This window comes from Pseudorasbora parva, chromosome 4, assembly GCF_024679245.1.
Source record: "Pseudorasbora parva isolate DD20220531a chromosome 4, ASM2467924v1, whole genome shotgun sequence".
NCBI classification, from domain to species: domain Eukaryota; kingdom Metazoa; phylum Chordata; class Actinopteri; order Cypriniformes; family Gobionidae; genus Pseudorasbora; species Pseudorasbora parva.
Window position 1 is genome coordinate 56,131,900 of NC_090175.1, and position 18,998 is coordinate 56,150,897.

The 18,998-nt window shown below is 42.8% G+C and overlaps 1 protein-coding gene across 2 annotated transcripts in view; it reads left to right on the plus strand.

Annotated features, from left to right (window-relative positions):
- Window positions 1-18,998, plus strand: part of runx1 (RUNX family transcription factor 1) — a 204,472-nt gene that overhangs the window by 104,064 nt on the left and 81,410 nt on the right. The window contains exons 11-12 of one of the 2 annotated variants that reach the window (XM_067442274.1): window positions 705-1,499; window positions 1,593-1,739. In XM_067442274.1, coding sequence (XP_067298375.1) covers window positions 1,427-1,499; window positions 1,593-1,739 — 220 coding nt within the window. In that variant the 5' untranslated portion in view covers window positions 705-1,426. The remainder of the gene's footprint in view (window positions 1-704; window positions 1,500-1,592; window positions 1,740-18,998) is intronic. The other variant, XM_067442275.1, reaches the window with a different exon arrangement.

Sequence of the window (18,998 nt, forward strand, 5' to 3'; positions counted from 1 at the left end):
CAAATCTGCACAGAAACAACACAATTTTCTTGGTTGCACTTTATTTTTATAGTGTTCTTGCCTGAGAAAGAACTTGGTAATATAAGGGAACTACATGGATTAAGGTTTGGTTTAGGTTAACTAGGTTTGGGTAGTTTTTTGTAACCCAGATCCTGGGTCAGATGTAACAGCCCAGGGGTTGAGTTATTTATTTATTTATCGCAGGCTTTTTGCAACCTTTTCAGGTGAGAGCAGTGCAGCTCTGTCAAATTGGTGTATCTCTTCAGTAAAATACAGATTTGTGTACAAAAAAATGATTCTATGAATCAACTATGCTGGTTAAAATGAACACAACTTGTGTTCTTTCCTATATTTACCCAGTCCTTGGGTTGAAAACAACTCAAATTGGGTTGCTTATTATCATGCATATTACTAGGATATTGGCTGCTTATGAGTACTATAAGCACATATTATACCTTATTCTGCATGACCATATTCTACATCAATTAATACCTAAACTTAACAACTACCGTAACCTTACTAACTATTCATAAGCAGTTATTAGGAGTTTATTAAGGCAAAGGTTATAGTTTATAGTGAGAATTGGACCCTAAACTAAAGTGTGACAATTTTATACATAATTCTGAATTTCTTAGATGAAACAAGTGTTCACAATGTGCACGTTTATTGTCGGTTATACACTGTATTTTCTGTCTGTCTTGCAGATGAAGCTGATACGAAAGGCATCATGTAAATTTTGACGATCTGCAGTGCCTTTATGGCGTCTGAGACACAGGACTAATTGTGTCCTCTTGTGAAGATGGATTTGCATGCTTTAACTTATGCAGCGTGACTCGTACACAAACTCTGACACGCACACACACACACACATGCCTTGGCGTTCTCACCTACTCACTTTCACCCCCCCCCCCCCCCTCCTCCTCTGTTGCACGCTCTCACAATTGAAACAGACCACGTCTATTTCCTCCTTTTCAAGCGAATGCAAACAGGTGGAGGTTTGATAGACCAGCCCAAAACGCCAGATCACACAGAACAAAACCTCTGCAGAAAAAATCCGAATGAAATTTGCTGGAGCATGTGACCTAAACGGCCCAATGACACTAGGATGCTTTTTTTTTTCAGTTGTGGGGAACGGTTAAACTTGTTGTCTGTCTAAGGGAGAAGCTTTCTGTGGGCCGCCACAACCACAAACCAAGTCTGCGACCGGTCACGGCTCTCTAGGCACTAGAGAACTGCGAGATAAAGATAGACAAGAGGGTCTGAAGAGCGAGAGGGGGAGGGAGAATACGTGTCGATGTCAGCGTGTGAAACAGACAAATCGCCGAAAAAACCACAGCGACACGTTTGCGCTCCTGCTCTTTTGCACAAGGGTAAGCATCAGTCAACCACAGGCTGACCGCCGATCGCAATCGCCCGTCTCTGAACCATGCACAGAACCATCCCAGGACAGAACCGCTTCTCTGGACCGGCTCAGGGTGACCATGGTTTTCCGGGCTTGGGTGTGTACTGTATATTAGGGTTCGAGGATCGGGGGGTGGCGTTCAAACGAAACCTCTTGCATGTCGTCACGGGTGTATTTTTGCTCTTTGCAGGGCAAAACCGGGAGCCCTTCAAAATCCGGGAGCAGATCAAGCTGGAAGAGTTGGATTCGGACGATTCAGACGAGAAGCAGCCGCTCGCCATGGCCTCCAACAGCATCTTCGAAAGCTTCCCGTCCTACCAATCGTGCTTCTCCAGGGGTGAGTCTCCGAGCCATTTTTGGCGTAAGCTCTAATCTCAATCGAACGTGCACCGATGCCGATGTTTGCGCAACATGACGACGTCGACGAGCTGGTTTGCAGTGTCAGTGGAGTACTGAAATCTTGTGGCTGAATCTGAAAACCACAGGTCTGTGGGTTACTGAGTACTTCACTGGTTAACCTCATCCAAACAGCTAATGCATGCTGGACTCCGACATGTTTTCTCTTATGTTTCCATCGAGATAAAGGGAGCTGTACGAGAGTTTCCTCATCTACAATATTAGTTTTCGCTTCTAGCATTGTGCCAAACTTTAGAGATTTTTATGCACGGTGACACTAACTTTCTTAACTTCCAGAACATCAATCAATCAACTTTAGTTATACAGCACTTTTAAAGTGACGACTGTTTCAAAGCAGCTTCAGTGTTAAACAGGACAATATTGCAACAAAATTTGATTTGGCTAGTTTGATTAGGATAGTTTATAGAATTAAATATGACCTAGAATACAGACTTACAGAATATTGCTTTAATAGTTTAAGAGTGAGGCTCTGGGTTCGTTTGTTGTTGATTTTTATGGCAAGACTTGCACTTGTTCCTTTAATATTTCAAAAAGTTGCATTGAGTGCTGAACCCTCAGGAGATTAATGAAGTTGACGTCTGGATAGAGTCAGAAAGCTTCGTGGACAAGCCGAGTTTGATGATTTGATGATTGAGATCCAGGAAAGCATGTGAAATAAGATAAACCGGTGAATGCAGCAAGGCTGCGTTAAAGATATGCACGGGCACTTTTACTTCTTTCTTGAGAAATTGTTGTTGCATGATGCTGTTTTAAAATAAAATGTTCACCTTTAATGCAAAAGTAATCCTTTGAGCTTTTAAGCATTTGAGCATTTTGTTTAAATTTGTTTAAAAAAACAAAAAAAAGTTAAATTTGGAAACTCTTCAAAAGTTTTGTAAGAAAGCTAAAATAAAAAAAAATTAAAAAACGTAAATTATATTATATTATATTATATTATATTTATATTATATTATATTATATTATATTATATTATATTTATATTATATTATATTATATTATATTATATTATATTATATTATATTATATTATATTATATTATATTATATTATATTATATTATATTATATTATATTTATATTATATTATATTATATTATATTATATTATATTATTAAATGAGTCTTAACAAACTTAATTCCATAAGCAAGAAGTCCACTTCTGACCTAAATCTCAGTTCTGCTTTTTTAATATTATTTTCTATGACAAACACAGAGCGAAACAGCTTCATATTTAGGCAGCAGCGCTCCGACTTCACAGCTCTGGACTTTCCCTCGATGTTTGAGCATGTGTTGAGTTTCTAAAGCGCTGTTTTTGATGCCTGTGGGTGTGTGTGTGTGTGTGTGTGAGTTCACAGCTGAGGCCCATAGATGATGCTTTAGTTTCTTTCTCAGACTGACTGTGGGTTAAGGGTGAATGGAAATTACCCTGGTATGGTTAAACTGACTCATTTATCTGAGTGGATCATCATACACACACAGTATATTCTGAAGTTAATTGCCTCTTTAAGGCAAAGTCACTTCTAACAGTGTTAGTGTTTGGAAACGTGCATTGAAAATGCTCATTTTTATTCTAGATCTTGCCGTGGGATCATTTCTAACGGGGATGTTAATGAGGTTATGAGGTCTGGTTGCTTTCTTTCTCAGTTGCTTGAGAGTCTCATTTCAGCTCGTTTGGTTTGTCAGCCAATTAAAATTTGTTTATCAAGTTCATTCCCGAATGAAAGTTGTGCAGGAGCATGATCCTGTAATGGTAAAATATAACAAAACAAAAGTTAAAGTTTAAATTTTTAAATGAGATTAAATACAATTTGAAATGGCATTTAATTAAATTACATTTTAGATTAGATTAAATTAAATTAAAAGATTTTATAATAAAAGAATTAGTGATAAGAGCTTATTCATTATATGAAAAAAAAGTTACAGTGTTTTAAAACCGCATTTCAGACCTCATTTTTGTTCTAGATCCTGCCGTGGGATCATTTCTAACGGTGACGTTAATGAGGTTGAGGTTTTTTCTCTCGGTTGCTTCTTGAGAGAGTCTCATTTGAGTTTCCTGACTGTCTCTTTCTCATGCAAACATGCGTCTACATGCGAGCGAGTACTTTCAGTTAACACAGGAAGTTTATCAGTCGCACCCGATGCATGGTTCTTCTTGAGCACATGTGAACAGTCTCGATGTAACATCTCAAAGACGAGGCAAAGGCCACATGAATATAAATAAACAGCTTTTGTTCTACTAATGAACTGAAGATGTGTGTATGTGCAGCTCAGTACACGAGTTAGCATGCACTTCATTTGCTGTCCCTGCCAGTTATTTTAGCACATGCAAAAACACAAGTGCAATGCGTTTCATTGCATTGTTTTCTCGTGCACTATATTTAAACACCGCTTTTCATCCCTTAGTAACAAAGTTCTTCCCTAACTTTATTTATTTTGGACACCTTGCACTGTATTTTTGATACATTAACCTTAGCAGTTGAATTCACATCACAGTAAAGCAGTAATAGCTGCACTAAACACTACATAAAAATCCATTTTTTCACATTACGTTTCCCTGATTATCTCGACGGGACTGAGCCGTTTGAACATCCTCGCGTTGTTTTGAGCATGTGTGTGTTTGCTGATGTACATTTGCATACGCATCTATATGTCAAATGAGAGTGTTTGTTGCATACAGCCCATTTGCATTTCATTTTATCAAGAAAAGCTATCCATATGCAAAGTAAAAGGACATATGCAGGAACGGAGAGCCATATGCAGGCGGTGTTTGTGGCCTTTTCTCGTCTACCAGTCTAGTAGCAGCGCACAAACCGACAGACGTATGTGAGGATTTACCCCGTATCTCTCTGTGGTGTCGGCTTATCAGATCATCTGTGTGTGTGATCTGTAGCGCTTTCCATGTGCATGCTTGCAGTTCTCAAAGAAATGTATTTCTTAACGTTCCTTATGTGTGAAGTTAGATTTGACATTCTGGCTTGGCATCATTATTATTAGTGTTTGGGAAGCTGCTTTAAGGCTGAGTGATAACTAACAATAAAGAGAAAGATATTGCTCTAAAAGAAATTCTACATTTGAAAGGGTCTATAACACACACAGTTTGTGCCAGTCTCGTGTTAATCTGGAGTATGTATGAGTAGTGTTAATCCTTCATATCTCACAAGAGTCTTTAGTTTATCATATTAAAAGACAGATACAAGTTACCGATTCTTTCTGAAAACAGATGAGCTCGTGAGGCGTGCAGTGGGCGGAGCTAAAGAGTCACGAGCACACACACACACACACACACACATACACATACACACACTATACATTGGTGCTGTTCCCATTATATGCACTTGTTCGCCGATTGCCAACAAATCACACACATTTGATGCAGTTTCACTCACTGCATGTGGTTTCCACTCATGACAAGGAACAAACACACACCCTCGCAGAACTCCAGAAACACAAACTGCATCCACTGATCCCTTAACGCTGGTTATTTGGGAAGCTGAACAAGCTGATATTTCCCTCACACACACACACTTCTTTAGTGACATTGTTGGTCTCGGAGCTCGATGATGGACTTATTCTGTGTGTTTGTGTGTGTGTGTGTGTGTGTGTGTGTGCGTGTGAGCTAGAGAGAGAGAGAGAGAGAGAGAGAGAGAGAGAGAGAGAGAGAGAGAGAGAGAGAGAGAGAGAGAGAGAGAGAGAGAGAGAGAGAGAGAGAGAGAGAGAGAGAGAGAGAGAGAGAGAGAGAGAGAGAGAGAGAGAGAGAGAGAGAGAGAGAGAGAGAGAGAGTGTGTGTGTGTGTGTGGTGTGCGCACTCATCCAGGAGAAGTGAGCATATAAAGAATCCCACTCCTTTTGCCTTAACTTGTCGAACTATAGGCTTCTCGTTATTTAAAGTTGAATTTGGAGCTTAGTTGTGCATTTAAAAAACAATATATATATATATATATATATTATAAGCTACTAATCATTTTTCCAATCAGACCAGTATTTGAAGAACAAAATATTTTGCTTCACATTTCTTTCTTTTTTTATTGAACTAGTTCATTGGAATGAAGTAATTCTTCACAATAAATCAATCTTTTTTTCATTTTCTTTTTTAAATTTTATTTAGTTTTATTCCGTAATTTTTTAATGTATCCAATAGTCTACACACTGAAAATAAAGGTCGGATTTACTTTAAAACAGTTTCCACTTTGAAATTGCTCGTAAATTTCACCAAGAAACGGCAAGTAAGACTTAGATTTAAAGGTGAAATTTTGATGTACAAAGATTAAAAAAACTATTTTCAGTAACACTTTACTTAAGGCAGGGGTTTCCAAACCATTCCTGGAGCCTCCCCAGCACTGCACATTTTGGACGTCTCCCTTATTAGACACACCCAGCTCAGGTCATGGAGGACTAAACTAATCAGCTGATGAGTTAATACAGCTGTGTTAAATAAGACACCCATCCATCATATGCAGCACCTTTTACTATACAGAAGCCCAACCCTTTAAGAATCTGAAATCGGATTGGAAAAGTAGTGCAAGTAAACATATCTATTGAGATGCATTTCTTAGGGGGCTGCATATGTTGGACAAGTGTCTTATTTAACACAGCTGTATTAACTCATCAGCTGATTAGTTTAGTCCTTCATGACCTGAGCTGAGTGTGTCCAATAAGGGACACGTCCAAAATGTGCAGTGCTGGGGAGGCTCCAGGAATGGTTTGAAAACCCCTGACTTCAGGCATTATGTGTAATAATGTATAATTCCTAATGTGCATTATAATGCATTATATATTTTCATAAATAATCGTAACCAAAGTTAAAATCCATTATAATATTCACAAATTCCTTGTTACATCTGAAATTTTAATGCATTATATATTTTTAAAGGTGCATTATAACAATAAGACCATACAGTGCATCATAAGGTGCCATAATTATTGCAGTAAAATACTGTTTTAATGCATTACACATAAAGGCTTTAAGTGCAGTGTTACTCTATTTTCTTGTAAAACTTACACTAATAACCATTGTTCAGACGTCAGCTGCCGTTTGGAGGCCATTTTGATTCCGATTTTAAAGACATTTTGGCAAACTATGCATGGATTTAATGGAGCAGAATGAATTATAGAATGGTGCACTTTAATGTGCATTGGAGACGGATGCCATCTCTCTGTATGAATGAATGCATGACGTTTGCATGGTGAGCAGGCACTGAAAAAAAAGGCTTTTCTTAATGAGTATTTTTGTCTTGTTTCTAGTGCAAATATCAACAAAAAAAAATAAACGAGTAGAATTTACTAGACAAGCAAAAGTAATTGTCTTGTTTTGGGGGAAAATAACTCAAAATTAAGAGAGTTTTTCTTAAAATAAGTTAAATTATCTGCCAATGGGGTGAGAAATATAATCTTAAAACAACATTATTTTACTAACCCCACTGGCAGATTATTTAGCTTATTTTATGAAAAAACTCTCTTAATTTTGAGTTATTTTCCCCCAAAACAAGACAATAATTTGTACTTGTCTAGTAAATGTTTCTTAATGTAAGAACTTGTTGATATTTAGGCTAGAAACAAGACTAAGTAAGAAAAGCATGTTTTGCCGTGGGCCCACACATCTGTGTGAAGAAGAGTGTGTGTTTATCTCCAAACGAAGCCACTTTCCTTTAGTGTCCCTCTCCTGGTTACGCTCCACGCGGTCTGGCACCCTGGGCACCGTTTCTTTCCATATATCTCTCGAGAGTTTAACAGCAGCTGAAAGTTTTACAAGGTTGCTTTTGTCCTCCCGTGGGTCAGCGTGTCGACAGGGATGGATTTACGGTGGTTTTGGAGGCTGGTGGACCTGCAGAAGGAGCGTTGTGTCCCAGCGAGCTCACGCCTGGCCTCCGCTGATTCTGTTTATCTACATCCACAGGCACCTGAGAAGGAAGCCGCTTGGCCTGGTCCATGCAGATGCAGATGCAGAGAGGGACTTGCGTAGGGTCGTAAATTGCTGTTCCTCGCTCCCGTTGGGGTGTTTTTCAAGAGTTTAGCGGAACTAGGTGTGGATGGGACCCATATCAGAGTTATGGGAATGTGGTCACGACAATAAATTAGATGCTTAAACACACACGCCACCTCAAAGGAACCTCGTATTTAACAGGCCGAAGGGAAAACTGCATCTTTCCCAGCACCTTCCCGACGGCCTTTTTGGAGATCGTGAGACCTGATACGCATTAACCTGTTTAATCCCAAATCCTTTCTTGTTATTTTCTCCTTAGACCTCCCTTACACACAAACTTAATGCCTTCTTTGATTTTATGTTGGTTAAGTTAGTGAATTATTAGGTTTTATTTGGTCACAGTAGGGACCGGTGGGAAACAGCATAGTCAGAATTCATACAGATTCTTCAATTAGACCTGTTTACACATTTAAAACTTAAAATAACAGTGACATATCCAACATACACTCTTAAAAATAAATGTTTTTTGGCAGGTTCCATGAAGAACCTTTAATATCTGACGGCCTTTTTGCAGATTGTGATGGCCTAATACCTGTATTAACACGTTTAATCCCAAATCCTTTCTTGTAATTTGAGTGCATGCAGTTTCTCCTTAGACCACTCTTACACACAAACTTTATGCCTTCTTTGATTTTATGTTGGTTAAGTTAGTGAAATATTAGGTTTTATACTCGCTCATAGTGACAGCATAGTCAGAATTCATACAAATTCTTCAATTAGACCTATTTACACATTTAAAACGTAAAATAACAGTAACATATCCAACATACACTCTTAAAAATAAATGTTCTTAAATGTTCTTTGGCAGGTTCCATGAAGAACCTGTAATATCCAGATAACTTTTCCATTGCACAAAAGTTCCCTTTCGGGGAACGAGACGCTGCGTCGAAACGCTGTGAGAACGCCTCTGCGTTAATGCGTCGTGAAGCGCCTGTAGAACCATTCCATCGGAAAAAAGATCGATCGTCGCCGACGTGATGACGTCATCAACCGGAGACTATAAAAGGTCCGCGATCACAAACAGGAACTAGCTTCTGAGCCTTCAGCAAGCGATCTGTGTGAACCTGTCTGTCTATTTGGTGTTTTTGTCTGTCTATATCCAGAGATTTTCCACCCTTTTGTTAAATATTGCAATATATATTAACAAACAAAGAGAAAATAAAATAGATAGAGTAAAATGGCGAGTGAAAGCAGCTTTAAGAGGTGTGTTCATCCCTGCCCACGCTACATCACGAGCGGGGATACACACTCTCTTTGTGTAGCCTGCTTGGGAGCGCAGCATGCCCAGGCAGCCCTCGAGGGGGCTGCTTGCGAGCACTGTGAGCGTATGCCACTGAGAACGCTGCGCTCCCGCCGGGCACTCTTCGAGGAGGGTGCCTCGGCTCGTGTTCCCCGCGGCTCTGGTCCCGCTGCTGCCGAGGCAGAGCGGTGGCTTCAGTCGTGGGGTTCACACATGGACTTTACAGAGGGGTTTGAGACGGGCCCAGCCTTATCTCAGCCCTCACCTGTATCGTCCAGTGTCTCGTCTCGGGGTTTGGAAGCCCGCTCTGCGGTCTCTTCCTCCCTGGGCGGGGCACCGGTGCTCCAACTATCCAGCTCTGAGGAGGTGGACGTTGAGAGCATCGCGACTGAAGACTCGCCACTTCAGTCACCCGCTAGTGAGTTGAGGTTCTCACGAGAGCTGTGGCCAGGTTAAATATAAAAATAAGAAATGACTGGCTGGCTGAAATATCTGAATCCCATCGAAATCAGAGAGAACGAAATTAGATGAGCGATTCCTGCCCTCTCGTGCAAAGCATCAACGTCCTGCCATTCTTCCCTGACCTGCACACCGAGGTGTCTAGGTCATGGAGGAAACAAGCGGTATCATATAGAGTGTTCAGCCCACATACATCTGCATATAGTAATATATTTGGGCTGAGACACTATGGTTATGGGGCGATGCCGAAGATCGAAGAGACGCTTGCGAGCTATCTCTCGCCTTCAGCTGCATCGTCCCTGGCATTTCCCCTCCGAAGGAAATCGGTGCTTACCTCAGCACACGGTACCCGTCTTCCTTCGGTGCCCACAGGGGGCCGCGCTGCTAACCCCGCCGCAATGTCAGGGCGCAGAGGGTCTCCGCGGGCCACCTGAGGGTGGTCCGCCCCCTCCTCGGAGGGCATGCGAGCAGTCAGGTCAGGTGTTCCCTGCCGGTTCGCCGTTTCAGGGCACTGCACTCGCTGCTCAAATTACACCAGAGGCCAGCCTCGAGAGGCTGGTTCCCTTAGTTTCCCCTCCGTGGGAAGACGGTGCTTACCTCAGCATACGGTACCCGTCTTCCTTCGGTACCCTCAAGGGGCCGCGCTGCCAACCCCGCCACAATGTCGGGGCGCAGAGGGTCTCCGCGGGCCACCTGAGGGTGGTCCGCCCCCTCCTCGGAGGGCAGGGGAAACAAAAGGACGCTGAGGGTAGTCCCCTCCGAAGGGAAACGGTGTTTACCTCTGCCTACGGTACCCGTTGTCCTGCAGCGCCCTCTGGGGGCCGCGCTGCCAACCCCGCCGCAATGCCGGGGCGCAGACGGTCCCCGCGGGCCACTCGAGGGTGGTCCGCTCCCCCTTCGGGGGGCTCCCGAGCAGTCAAGTCAGTCGTTCCCTGCCGGTCCGCCGCTTCAGGGCACTGTGCTTGTTGCTCAAAATACACCAGAGGCCAGCCTCGAGAGGCTGGTTCCCTTAGTAGATTTTCTAGACGAGTGGAAACGTCTATCAAATATATCTCAGTGGGTCCTGCAGATAATAGAAAAGGGGTACGCCATTCAGTTCAGAAGTCGGCCACCTCCTTTCTGCGGTGTCCTACCTACAGAGGTGGGCCCGGAGCAGGCTCTGGTAATGGCACAGGAAGTAGAGACACTCCTGCAAAAAGGGGCTATAGAGAGGGTTCCCCCTCCCAGCAGGGAGTCTGGCTTTTACAGCCGTTACTTCATCGTGCCGAAGAAGGATGGGGGCTTACGCCCGATATTAGATCTGCGGCTATTGAATCGCTCGGTGGCCAAGCTCAAATTCAAGATGCTTACACTCAGACAGATTGTAGCGCAGGTCAAATCGGAGGATTGGTTTGTCACCATAGACCTCAAAGATGCGTATTTTCATGTCTCCATCCTTCCACATCACAGGAAGTTCCTGAGGTTTGCCTTCGGGGGAGAGGCATACCAATATCGTGTACTTCCCTTCGGTCTAGCACTGTCACCCCGCACGTTCACCAAGTGTGTGGATGCAGCTCTGGCGCCGCTGCGTCTACAGGGCATCCGCATACTGAACTATATCGACGACTGGCTGATTCTAGCGAATACAGAGCAGATGGCGGTTCAGCATCGAGATGCTGTTCTCGCCCATATGTCGAAGCTGGGGTTGAGGCTGAACGCCAAGAAGAGTGTGCTTTCTCCGGCTCAGAGAACCACTTTTCTAGGTGTGAACTGGGACTCGGTAATTATGCGGGCGCAATTATCGCCAACACGCATAGCATCGATCCTGGCAGCCGCCAAAGAACAGAAGCTAGGCCGAGCCGTCACTGTGAAACGGTTCCAGAAACTGTTAGGTCTCATGGCAGCAGCGTCCAACGTGATACCTTTTGGCCTACTGTACATGAGGCCACTGCAGTGGTGGCTCAAAACAAAAGGGTTCTCCCCGAGGGGAAATCCGCTCCGCACGATCAAAGTCACGCGGCGATGCCTACGTGCTCTGGTCATGTGGAAAAACCCGGGGTTTTTATCTCAGGGTCCCGTGTTGGGGGCTCATGTTCGTCGCGTAACGCTAACGACAGATGCCTCTCTCACGGGCTGGGGGGGCGACCATGAGTGGTCGCTCATCCCAGGGTCTATGGCAGGAACATCAGCGGCACTGGCACGTAAATCGGCTAGAGATGCTCGCAGTGTTTCTTGCATTGAAACAGTTCCTGCCCGACCTCAAGGGGCCACCATGTGCAGACAACACATCGGTGGTCGTCTATATAAATCACCAGGGGGGTCTGAGGTCCCGTCCGTTGGACAATTGGCACATCGGATCCTCCTGTGGGCCCAAGGGAAATTGCTGTCAGTCAGAGCAGTATATATCCCGGGGGTCCTGAATCAGGAAGCAGACAGCCTGTCGAGGCAGGGGCCGAGGCCCGGGGAATGGAGACTCCACCCAGAAGTGGTAGAGCTCCTATGGAAGGTATATGGGAGCTATTTGCTTCGGCGGAGAGTTCTCACTGCCCGCAGTGGTTTCTCTGACCCATCCAGCCCCGCTGGGGTTGGATGCCATGGTACAGGGGTGGCCGAGGCTACCTCTGTACGCCTTCCCCCCGATTGTCTTGCTTCCAGGAGTTCTGGACAGGGTACGCCGGGACGGGGCCCAGGTACTCCTAGTGGTTCCGTACTGGCCGACCCGAGTATGGTTTTCGGACCTGATATCTTTCCTGGAAGGCTCTCCGATGGAGATTCCGACCAGGAGGGATCTTCTCTCTCAGGCGGGCGGGAGATTCCTGCACCCACGCCCAGAGATGTGGAAACTGTGGGCCTGGCCTCTGAGGGGGCTAGGCTCATAGAGGAAGGTCTCTCGGCCGAGGTCGTAGAGACCATCCTTCACTCCAGAGCTCCGTCCACGAGGAAACTGTATGCTCTGAAAGGGAAACTTTTCTCAGCATGGTGCAGAGAACGCCAGTGGGACCCAGTTAACTGCCCGGTTGGTACAGTGCTGGAGTTTCTGCAGGCAAGGTTCTCGGCAGGGTTGACCCCCTCCACAATAGAGGCGTACGTGGCGGCCTTGGGTGCCGTCCACGTCCCTTTGGGTGGAGTGTCTTGGGAAGACACCCTCTGATTACACGTTTCCTCCGTGGCACTTTAAGGTTGAGGCCTGTTATGCACTCGAGGGTCCCAGCATGGGACTTAGCCTGTGTTTTCGGGGCTTGTCAAAAAGAAAGAAAACCTTTTGGCTATTTCATCTCTCAAAAGAATAAGAGATATTCAGTCCCTGTCTGTAGGGCCCTCATGTCTAGAGTTTGCGCCGGGGATTTCTCATCCCAGGCCGGGTTATGTCCCCAAGGTTCCTACGAGCCCACGGGGCCCCATTACTCTTCAAGCATTCTGTCCTCCTCCTTTCACGACGTCAGACCAGGAAGATTAATCTGCTGTGCCCTGTTAGAGACACTAGATACTATGTCCACAGAGCTGCCCTGTGGAGGAAAACTGATCAGCTGTTTGTCTGTTTCGGGCCCCCTAAGAAGGGGCCCCAGTATCTAAGCAGAGGATGAGCAAGTGAGTGGTCGAGGCCATCTCACTTGCTTATGAGGCGGCCGGGCAGCAGTTTCCACTGGCTGTCCGGACGCATTCAACCAGGGGTATGGCTGCTTCTTAAGCACTTTTGTCGGGGGCTTCCCTCCACGATATTTGTAAACGCGGCCGGATGGTCGTCTCCTTTAACTTTCGTCAGGTTCTATGAACTAGACCTGGCATCTACAGTTGGGGCACAGGTACTCTCGTAACCGTGTGCGCTTCGGCTTCACACATACGAGACACTTGGTCCTATGGCGATGTGGGTATAAGCGTTCTCACAGCGTTTCGACGCAGCTCGAGTTCCCCGAAAGGGAACGTCTCAGGTTACGAATGTAACCCTAGTTCCCTGAGGGAACGAGACGCTGCGTCGCTCTGCCATACTCCCGGCGTGTCTGTGATCACTTACTTCAGGCTTTATCAGAAGCTAGTTCCTGTTTGTGATCGCGGACCTTTTATAGTCTCCGGTTGATGACGTCATCACGTCGGCGACGTCATCACGTCGGCGACGATCGATCTTTTTTCCGATGGAATGGTTCTACAGGCGCTTCACGACGCATTAACGCAGAGGCGTTCTCACAGCGTTTCGACGCAGCGTCTCGTTCCCTCAGGGAACTAGGGTTACATACGTAACCTGAGACGGTTCTTTGTAGTGCAAAAAGACTATAAAATGAATATAATTAATATAATAATGAATAATAAATATTCTTTAGACTATAAAATGGTTCGAAAAAATTTATTTCTTTAAAGAACCTTTTACAAAACGGTTCTTTGGGGCACCAAAAATGGTTCTTCTATGGCGTCATTGTGAAAACCCGTTTTTGGTTCTTCCTCGGACCTTTATTTTGAAGGGTGTATAAGAATGAGATATGATTAGAATTTACTACATTTCTATTGTTCTTGATACACAATGTTTAAAAAGAGGATTCTAGTATAAAAATTGCAGCCCGTTGAAATAAATACAAAAATCTAGGTAACCCGTTCATCTTCACTGAATTAACGTGTCCGGCCAAAGAGAGGGGAAGAACAAACCTTGAAAAGATCCGGCACTTACATTTTTTTTACATGCGTTGGATTTACATTATTTAATCGTGTACATCGGTCCCACACAAAGTTTGTTCATGTAACTTCAACTTCATGGAATGAATACATTTTAGTGACTCAGTTAAGTAGTTTCTGACTTCCTGTCGTGATTCAGACATTCAATTTCATATATTCATTCATCCAATCAATTTCTTATACTTTAATGTTACATAACTGTATTATAATACTACACTAGCTAGTTGACAAACTTTTAACTAGTAATAGCACAAATTAACATCTTAAATACTAGGTTAGCTAAGTCATTTTGACATTAGCTTTATTAGTCTACAACCAAAGCAAATGCTCCCCTCATCTCCACAATGGTAACACAAAATAATTTACATTGTTCTAATAATTCCACCATATTTGAATATTAAACTCTATTAAACACAATCAAGTCTCGCCCTTTCTCGTTTTGCTCAAAAATACATAAAATAACACTTTTACATATAAAATAACATTCACTCTCTCTTGATTTAGCCATATGCAAATCATTCTTGGAACTAACAAGCCCCGCCCAGTTTCAGTTAATGCAACACAAATCATTCATGTTATCTCAACACAAACAGATTAATTTGGGCTTCAATTTGACTTATATTGAAGTGGATTGAACACAATCAAATTAAGTTATACACTCTCAGAAAAAAAGGTACAGTTCTGTCACTGGGGCGGTACCCTAAGGTACAAAAGTACAAAAGGTACATCTTTGTACCTTACTCAACCCCAAATGGTACATATCAGTACTTTAAGAGTGTGTATTAATACCTCAAATATACATATCAGTACTTTAAGAGTGTGTGTTAGTACCTTAAAGGTACATATCAGTACTTTAAGAGTGTGTGTTAGTACCTTAAAGGGACATATCAGTACTTTAAGAGTGTGTATTAGTACCTTAAAGGTACATATCAGTACTTTAAGGGTGTTTTCACACCTGAAAGTCCGCACCAAGGTCCGAACCAAAGTTTGTGTTTGGACATTTGGTTCTTTTTGGTTCGCTTTCACATTGCAGTTATGTCAGCGCACCAAAGAACTTTACGTGACGCACTGGCGTCCTGTCGTCATCATCTATGTGGGCTGCATCTTAACATTGATTGGTTTGTTAGCGGACGTGCATCTGACGTCAGTGTGTTGTCAATTCAGCGGCTAACTTTGACAAGAATGAATGAACAGACGCATCGTTGCCAATACTGTTAATATTATGGCATTACTATCTGCAGCACCAACTATACTCGAGGCAAATTCACCAAATGAACGTCCTCGTTGTGCGAATATTTTATCGGCGCCAACAGGAAAGGAGGAGCTCCTAGAAGATAGGCTTTTTAGCCAAACAATGTATTTTATTTTATAGTTATGTTTAAATATTATAATGTTATTTTTAAATTTCATCTAGGCTATATTGATTATGAAACGTGCACAGATGTGCAATGTCAAAGACATCGAGTCAGAAATAATTTTGACCACTTAAGATTTGTTTTGTAGAAAGCTTTATTTTGTATCTTAATTTTAATTAATGTTTCATCGTTTGCCTGAATTTAATAAATAAGCTTAAATAAATAATATAACATCCCGTGACGGAGTGATCATTTGGGTTGCACATGAACTGGAGCGGTCTCATAAATAAACCGAAACTCATATAGTCAAGCAGAGCACGCTGTTCACGCGAGCTGACGTGACTACACAAGCGGTTCTGGATAAAATGCTGCACGATCACTGCTGCTCACGTGTGCTTTGAGTTTAATCTGTGTTTTTTCACTAATCCTACACCAGAGCTTCCTGTAAATGGTCTGAAAGTCCGAACTATACAGAAAATGCTTTCACACAAGAAACGAACCGAACCTTTGTTCAGTTTGGTCCGGACCGAGACTACCTCTTTTCGTCGGACCAAATTTCGTCTGTTTGGTCCGGACCATGGTCCGAGGGAGGTTTCACACCTGTAATTTTTGTTCGTACCAAACTGAAAAGTCCAAAAATCCGGACCAAACAAGGTAGGTGTGAAAGCACCCTAAGAGTGTGTATTAGTACCTTAAAGGTACATATCAGTACTTTAAGAGTGTGTGTTAGTACCTTAAAGGTACATATCAGTACTTTAAGAGTGTGTATTAGTACCTTAAAGGTACATATCAGTACTTTGAGGGTGCTTTCACACCTACCTTGTTTGGTCCGGATTTTCTGACTTTTCAGTTTGGTACGAACAAAAATTACAGGTGTGAAACCTCCCTCGGACCATGGTCCGGACCAAACAGACGAAATTTGGTCCGACGAAAAGAGGTAGTCTCGGTCCGGACCAAACAGAACAAAGGTTCGGTTCGTTTCTTGTGTGAAAGCATTTTCTGTATAGTTCGGACTTTCAGACCATTTACAGGAAGTTCTGGTGTAGGATTAGTGAAAAAACACAGATTAAACTCACAGCACATGCAGTGATGGAGCGCGCAGCATTTTAAACAGAACCGCTTGTGTAGTCATGTCAGCTCGCGTGAACGGCGTGCTCTGCTTGTGAATATATGTGAATATATATATATATATATATATATATATATATATATATATATATATATATATATATATATATATATATATTTCTAATGTCTGTGAGACAAGTAACGTTATATGCTGAGTTTCGGTTTATTAATGAGACCGCTCCAGTTCATGTGCAGCGCAAATGATCACTCCGTCACGGGATGTCTGCTATATTATTTATTTAAGCTTATTTATTAAATTCAGGCAAATGATGAAACATTTATTAAAATTAAGATACAAAATACAAAGCTTTCTACAAAACAAATCTTAATGAAGTGGTCAAAATTATTTCTGACTCGATGTCTTTGATATTGCACATCTGTGCACGTTTCATAATCAATATAGCCTAGATGAAATTTAAAAATAACATTATAATATTTAACATAACTATAAAATAAAACACATTGTTTGGCTGAAAAGCCTATCTTCTAGGAGCTCCTCCTTTCCTGTCGGCGCCGATAAAATGTTTGCACAACGAGGACGTTCATTTGGTGAATTTGCCTCGAGTATAGTTGGTGCTGCAGATAGTAATGCCATAATATTAACAGTATTGCCAACGATATGCGTCTGTTCATTCATTCTTGTCAAAGTTAGCCGCTGAATTGACAACACACTGACGTCAGACGCACGTCCGCTAACAAACCAATCAATGTTAAGATGCAGCCCACATAGATGATGACTACAGGACGCCAGTGCGTCATGTAAAGTTCTTTGGTGCGCTGACATAACTGCAATGTGAAAGCAAACCAAAAAGAACCAAATGTCCAAACACAAACTTTGGTTCGGACCTTGGTGCGGACTTTCAGGTGTGAAAACGCCCTAAGAGTGTGTATTAGTACCTTAAAGGTACATATCAGTACTTTAAGAGTGTGTATTAGTACCTTTTCGGTTTTGTACCTTAGGGTATCGGCCCAGTGACAGCATGGACAGTGGACAAAATGTAAAGCAATTGTGTTGATTTAGCTCATTTTAAATAAGTAATTTGAACAAGCAGTATAAATCTTTTTTTTTTTTTTTTGTGTGTAGTTATTACTCCTGAATATTTAAAGAGCGCTGATCCGATATGAACTGCTGATGTGTCAATAACCGGCTTATATTGGGTTTCGTCGGTGTGTCGCTCTGCTGAAATGGATTTTCTAGCCCTGCTCTCTTTACACGGAGCAGCTGCTGAGAGAGTTTGGCCCGGCTCGTATTGAGCCCAGTGTCTGGTAGACAGACGGGCCGGTCGCCATTGAGCCCCGCGCCGGACAGAACCACGATGGGAATGTATTGAGTCAGTGGCGGCAGCGATGGGGCGGGTCCAGGACAGGAGATAAAGATTAAAGATGCTGAGACCACTGGAGGGACTCATGTTTGAGACCCGAGTATGAAATACCGAATCACAGAAATTCTGCCTCTTGGAAATAATGTTGAAAAATTGTGATTATAGTAAATAATGTATACAAATATTTCCCTTTTGTTTTTATATTAATTTCATGTTTCATGTATTTGTTTATTTAAACTATTATTTAATTATTATTTTAACACAAGTTACTTCTTTATACTTTTATTTATTATTATTTAATACTAACATATATTTTTTAAATATTAGGCCATGATACTATTACCTTCAAGACATGAAATATGCAAATGAGATATTTTATCATTAATTATGTGCTAATTCTGTTAATTCATCCATCTGTCTATCCATCCATCCATCCATCTGTCCATCCATCCATTCATCCATCCATCCATCCATCCATCCATCCATCCATCCATCCATCCATCCATCCATCCATCATCCGTCTGTCTATCCATCCATCCATCCATCCATCCATCCATCCATCCATCCATCCATCCATCCATCCATCCATCCATCCATCATCCATCTGTCTATCCATCCATCATCCGTCTGTCTATCCATCCATCCATCCATCCATCATCCGTCTGTCTATCCATCCATCCATCCATCCATCCATCCATCCATCCATCCATCCATCATCCATCTGTCTATCCATCCATCATCCGTCTGTCTATCCATCCATCCATCCATCCATCATCCGTCTGTCTATCCATCCATCCATCCATCCATCCATCATCCATCTGTCCATCCATCCATCCATCCATCTGTCTATCCATCCATCATCCATCCATCATCCGTCTGTCTATCCATCCATCCATCCATCTGTCTATCCGTCCACCCATCCATCCATCTGTCTATCCATCTGTCTATCCGTCCACCCATCCATCCATCTGTCTATCCATCCACCCATCCATCCATCCATCCATCCATCCATCCATCCATCCATCCATCCATCCATCATCCATCTGTCCATCCATCT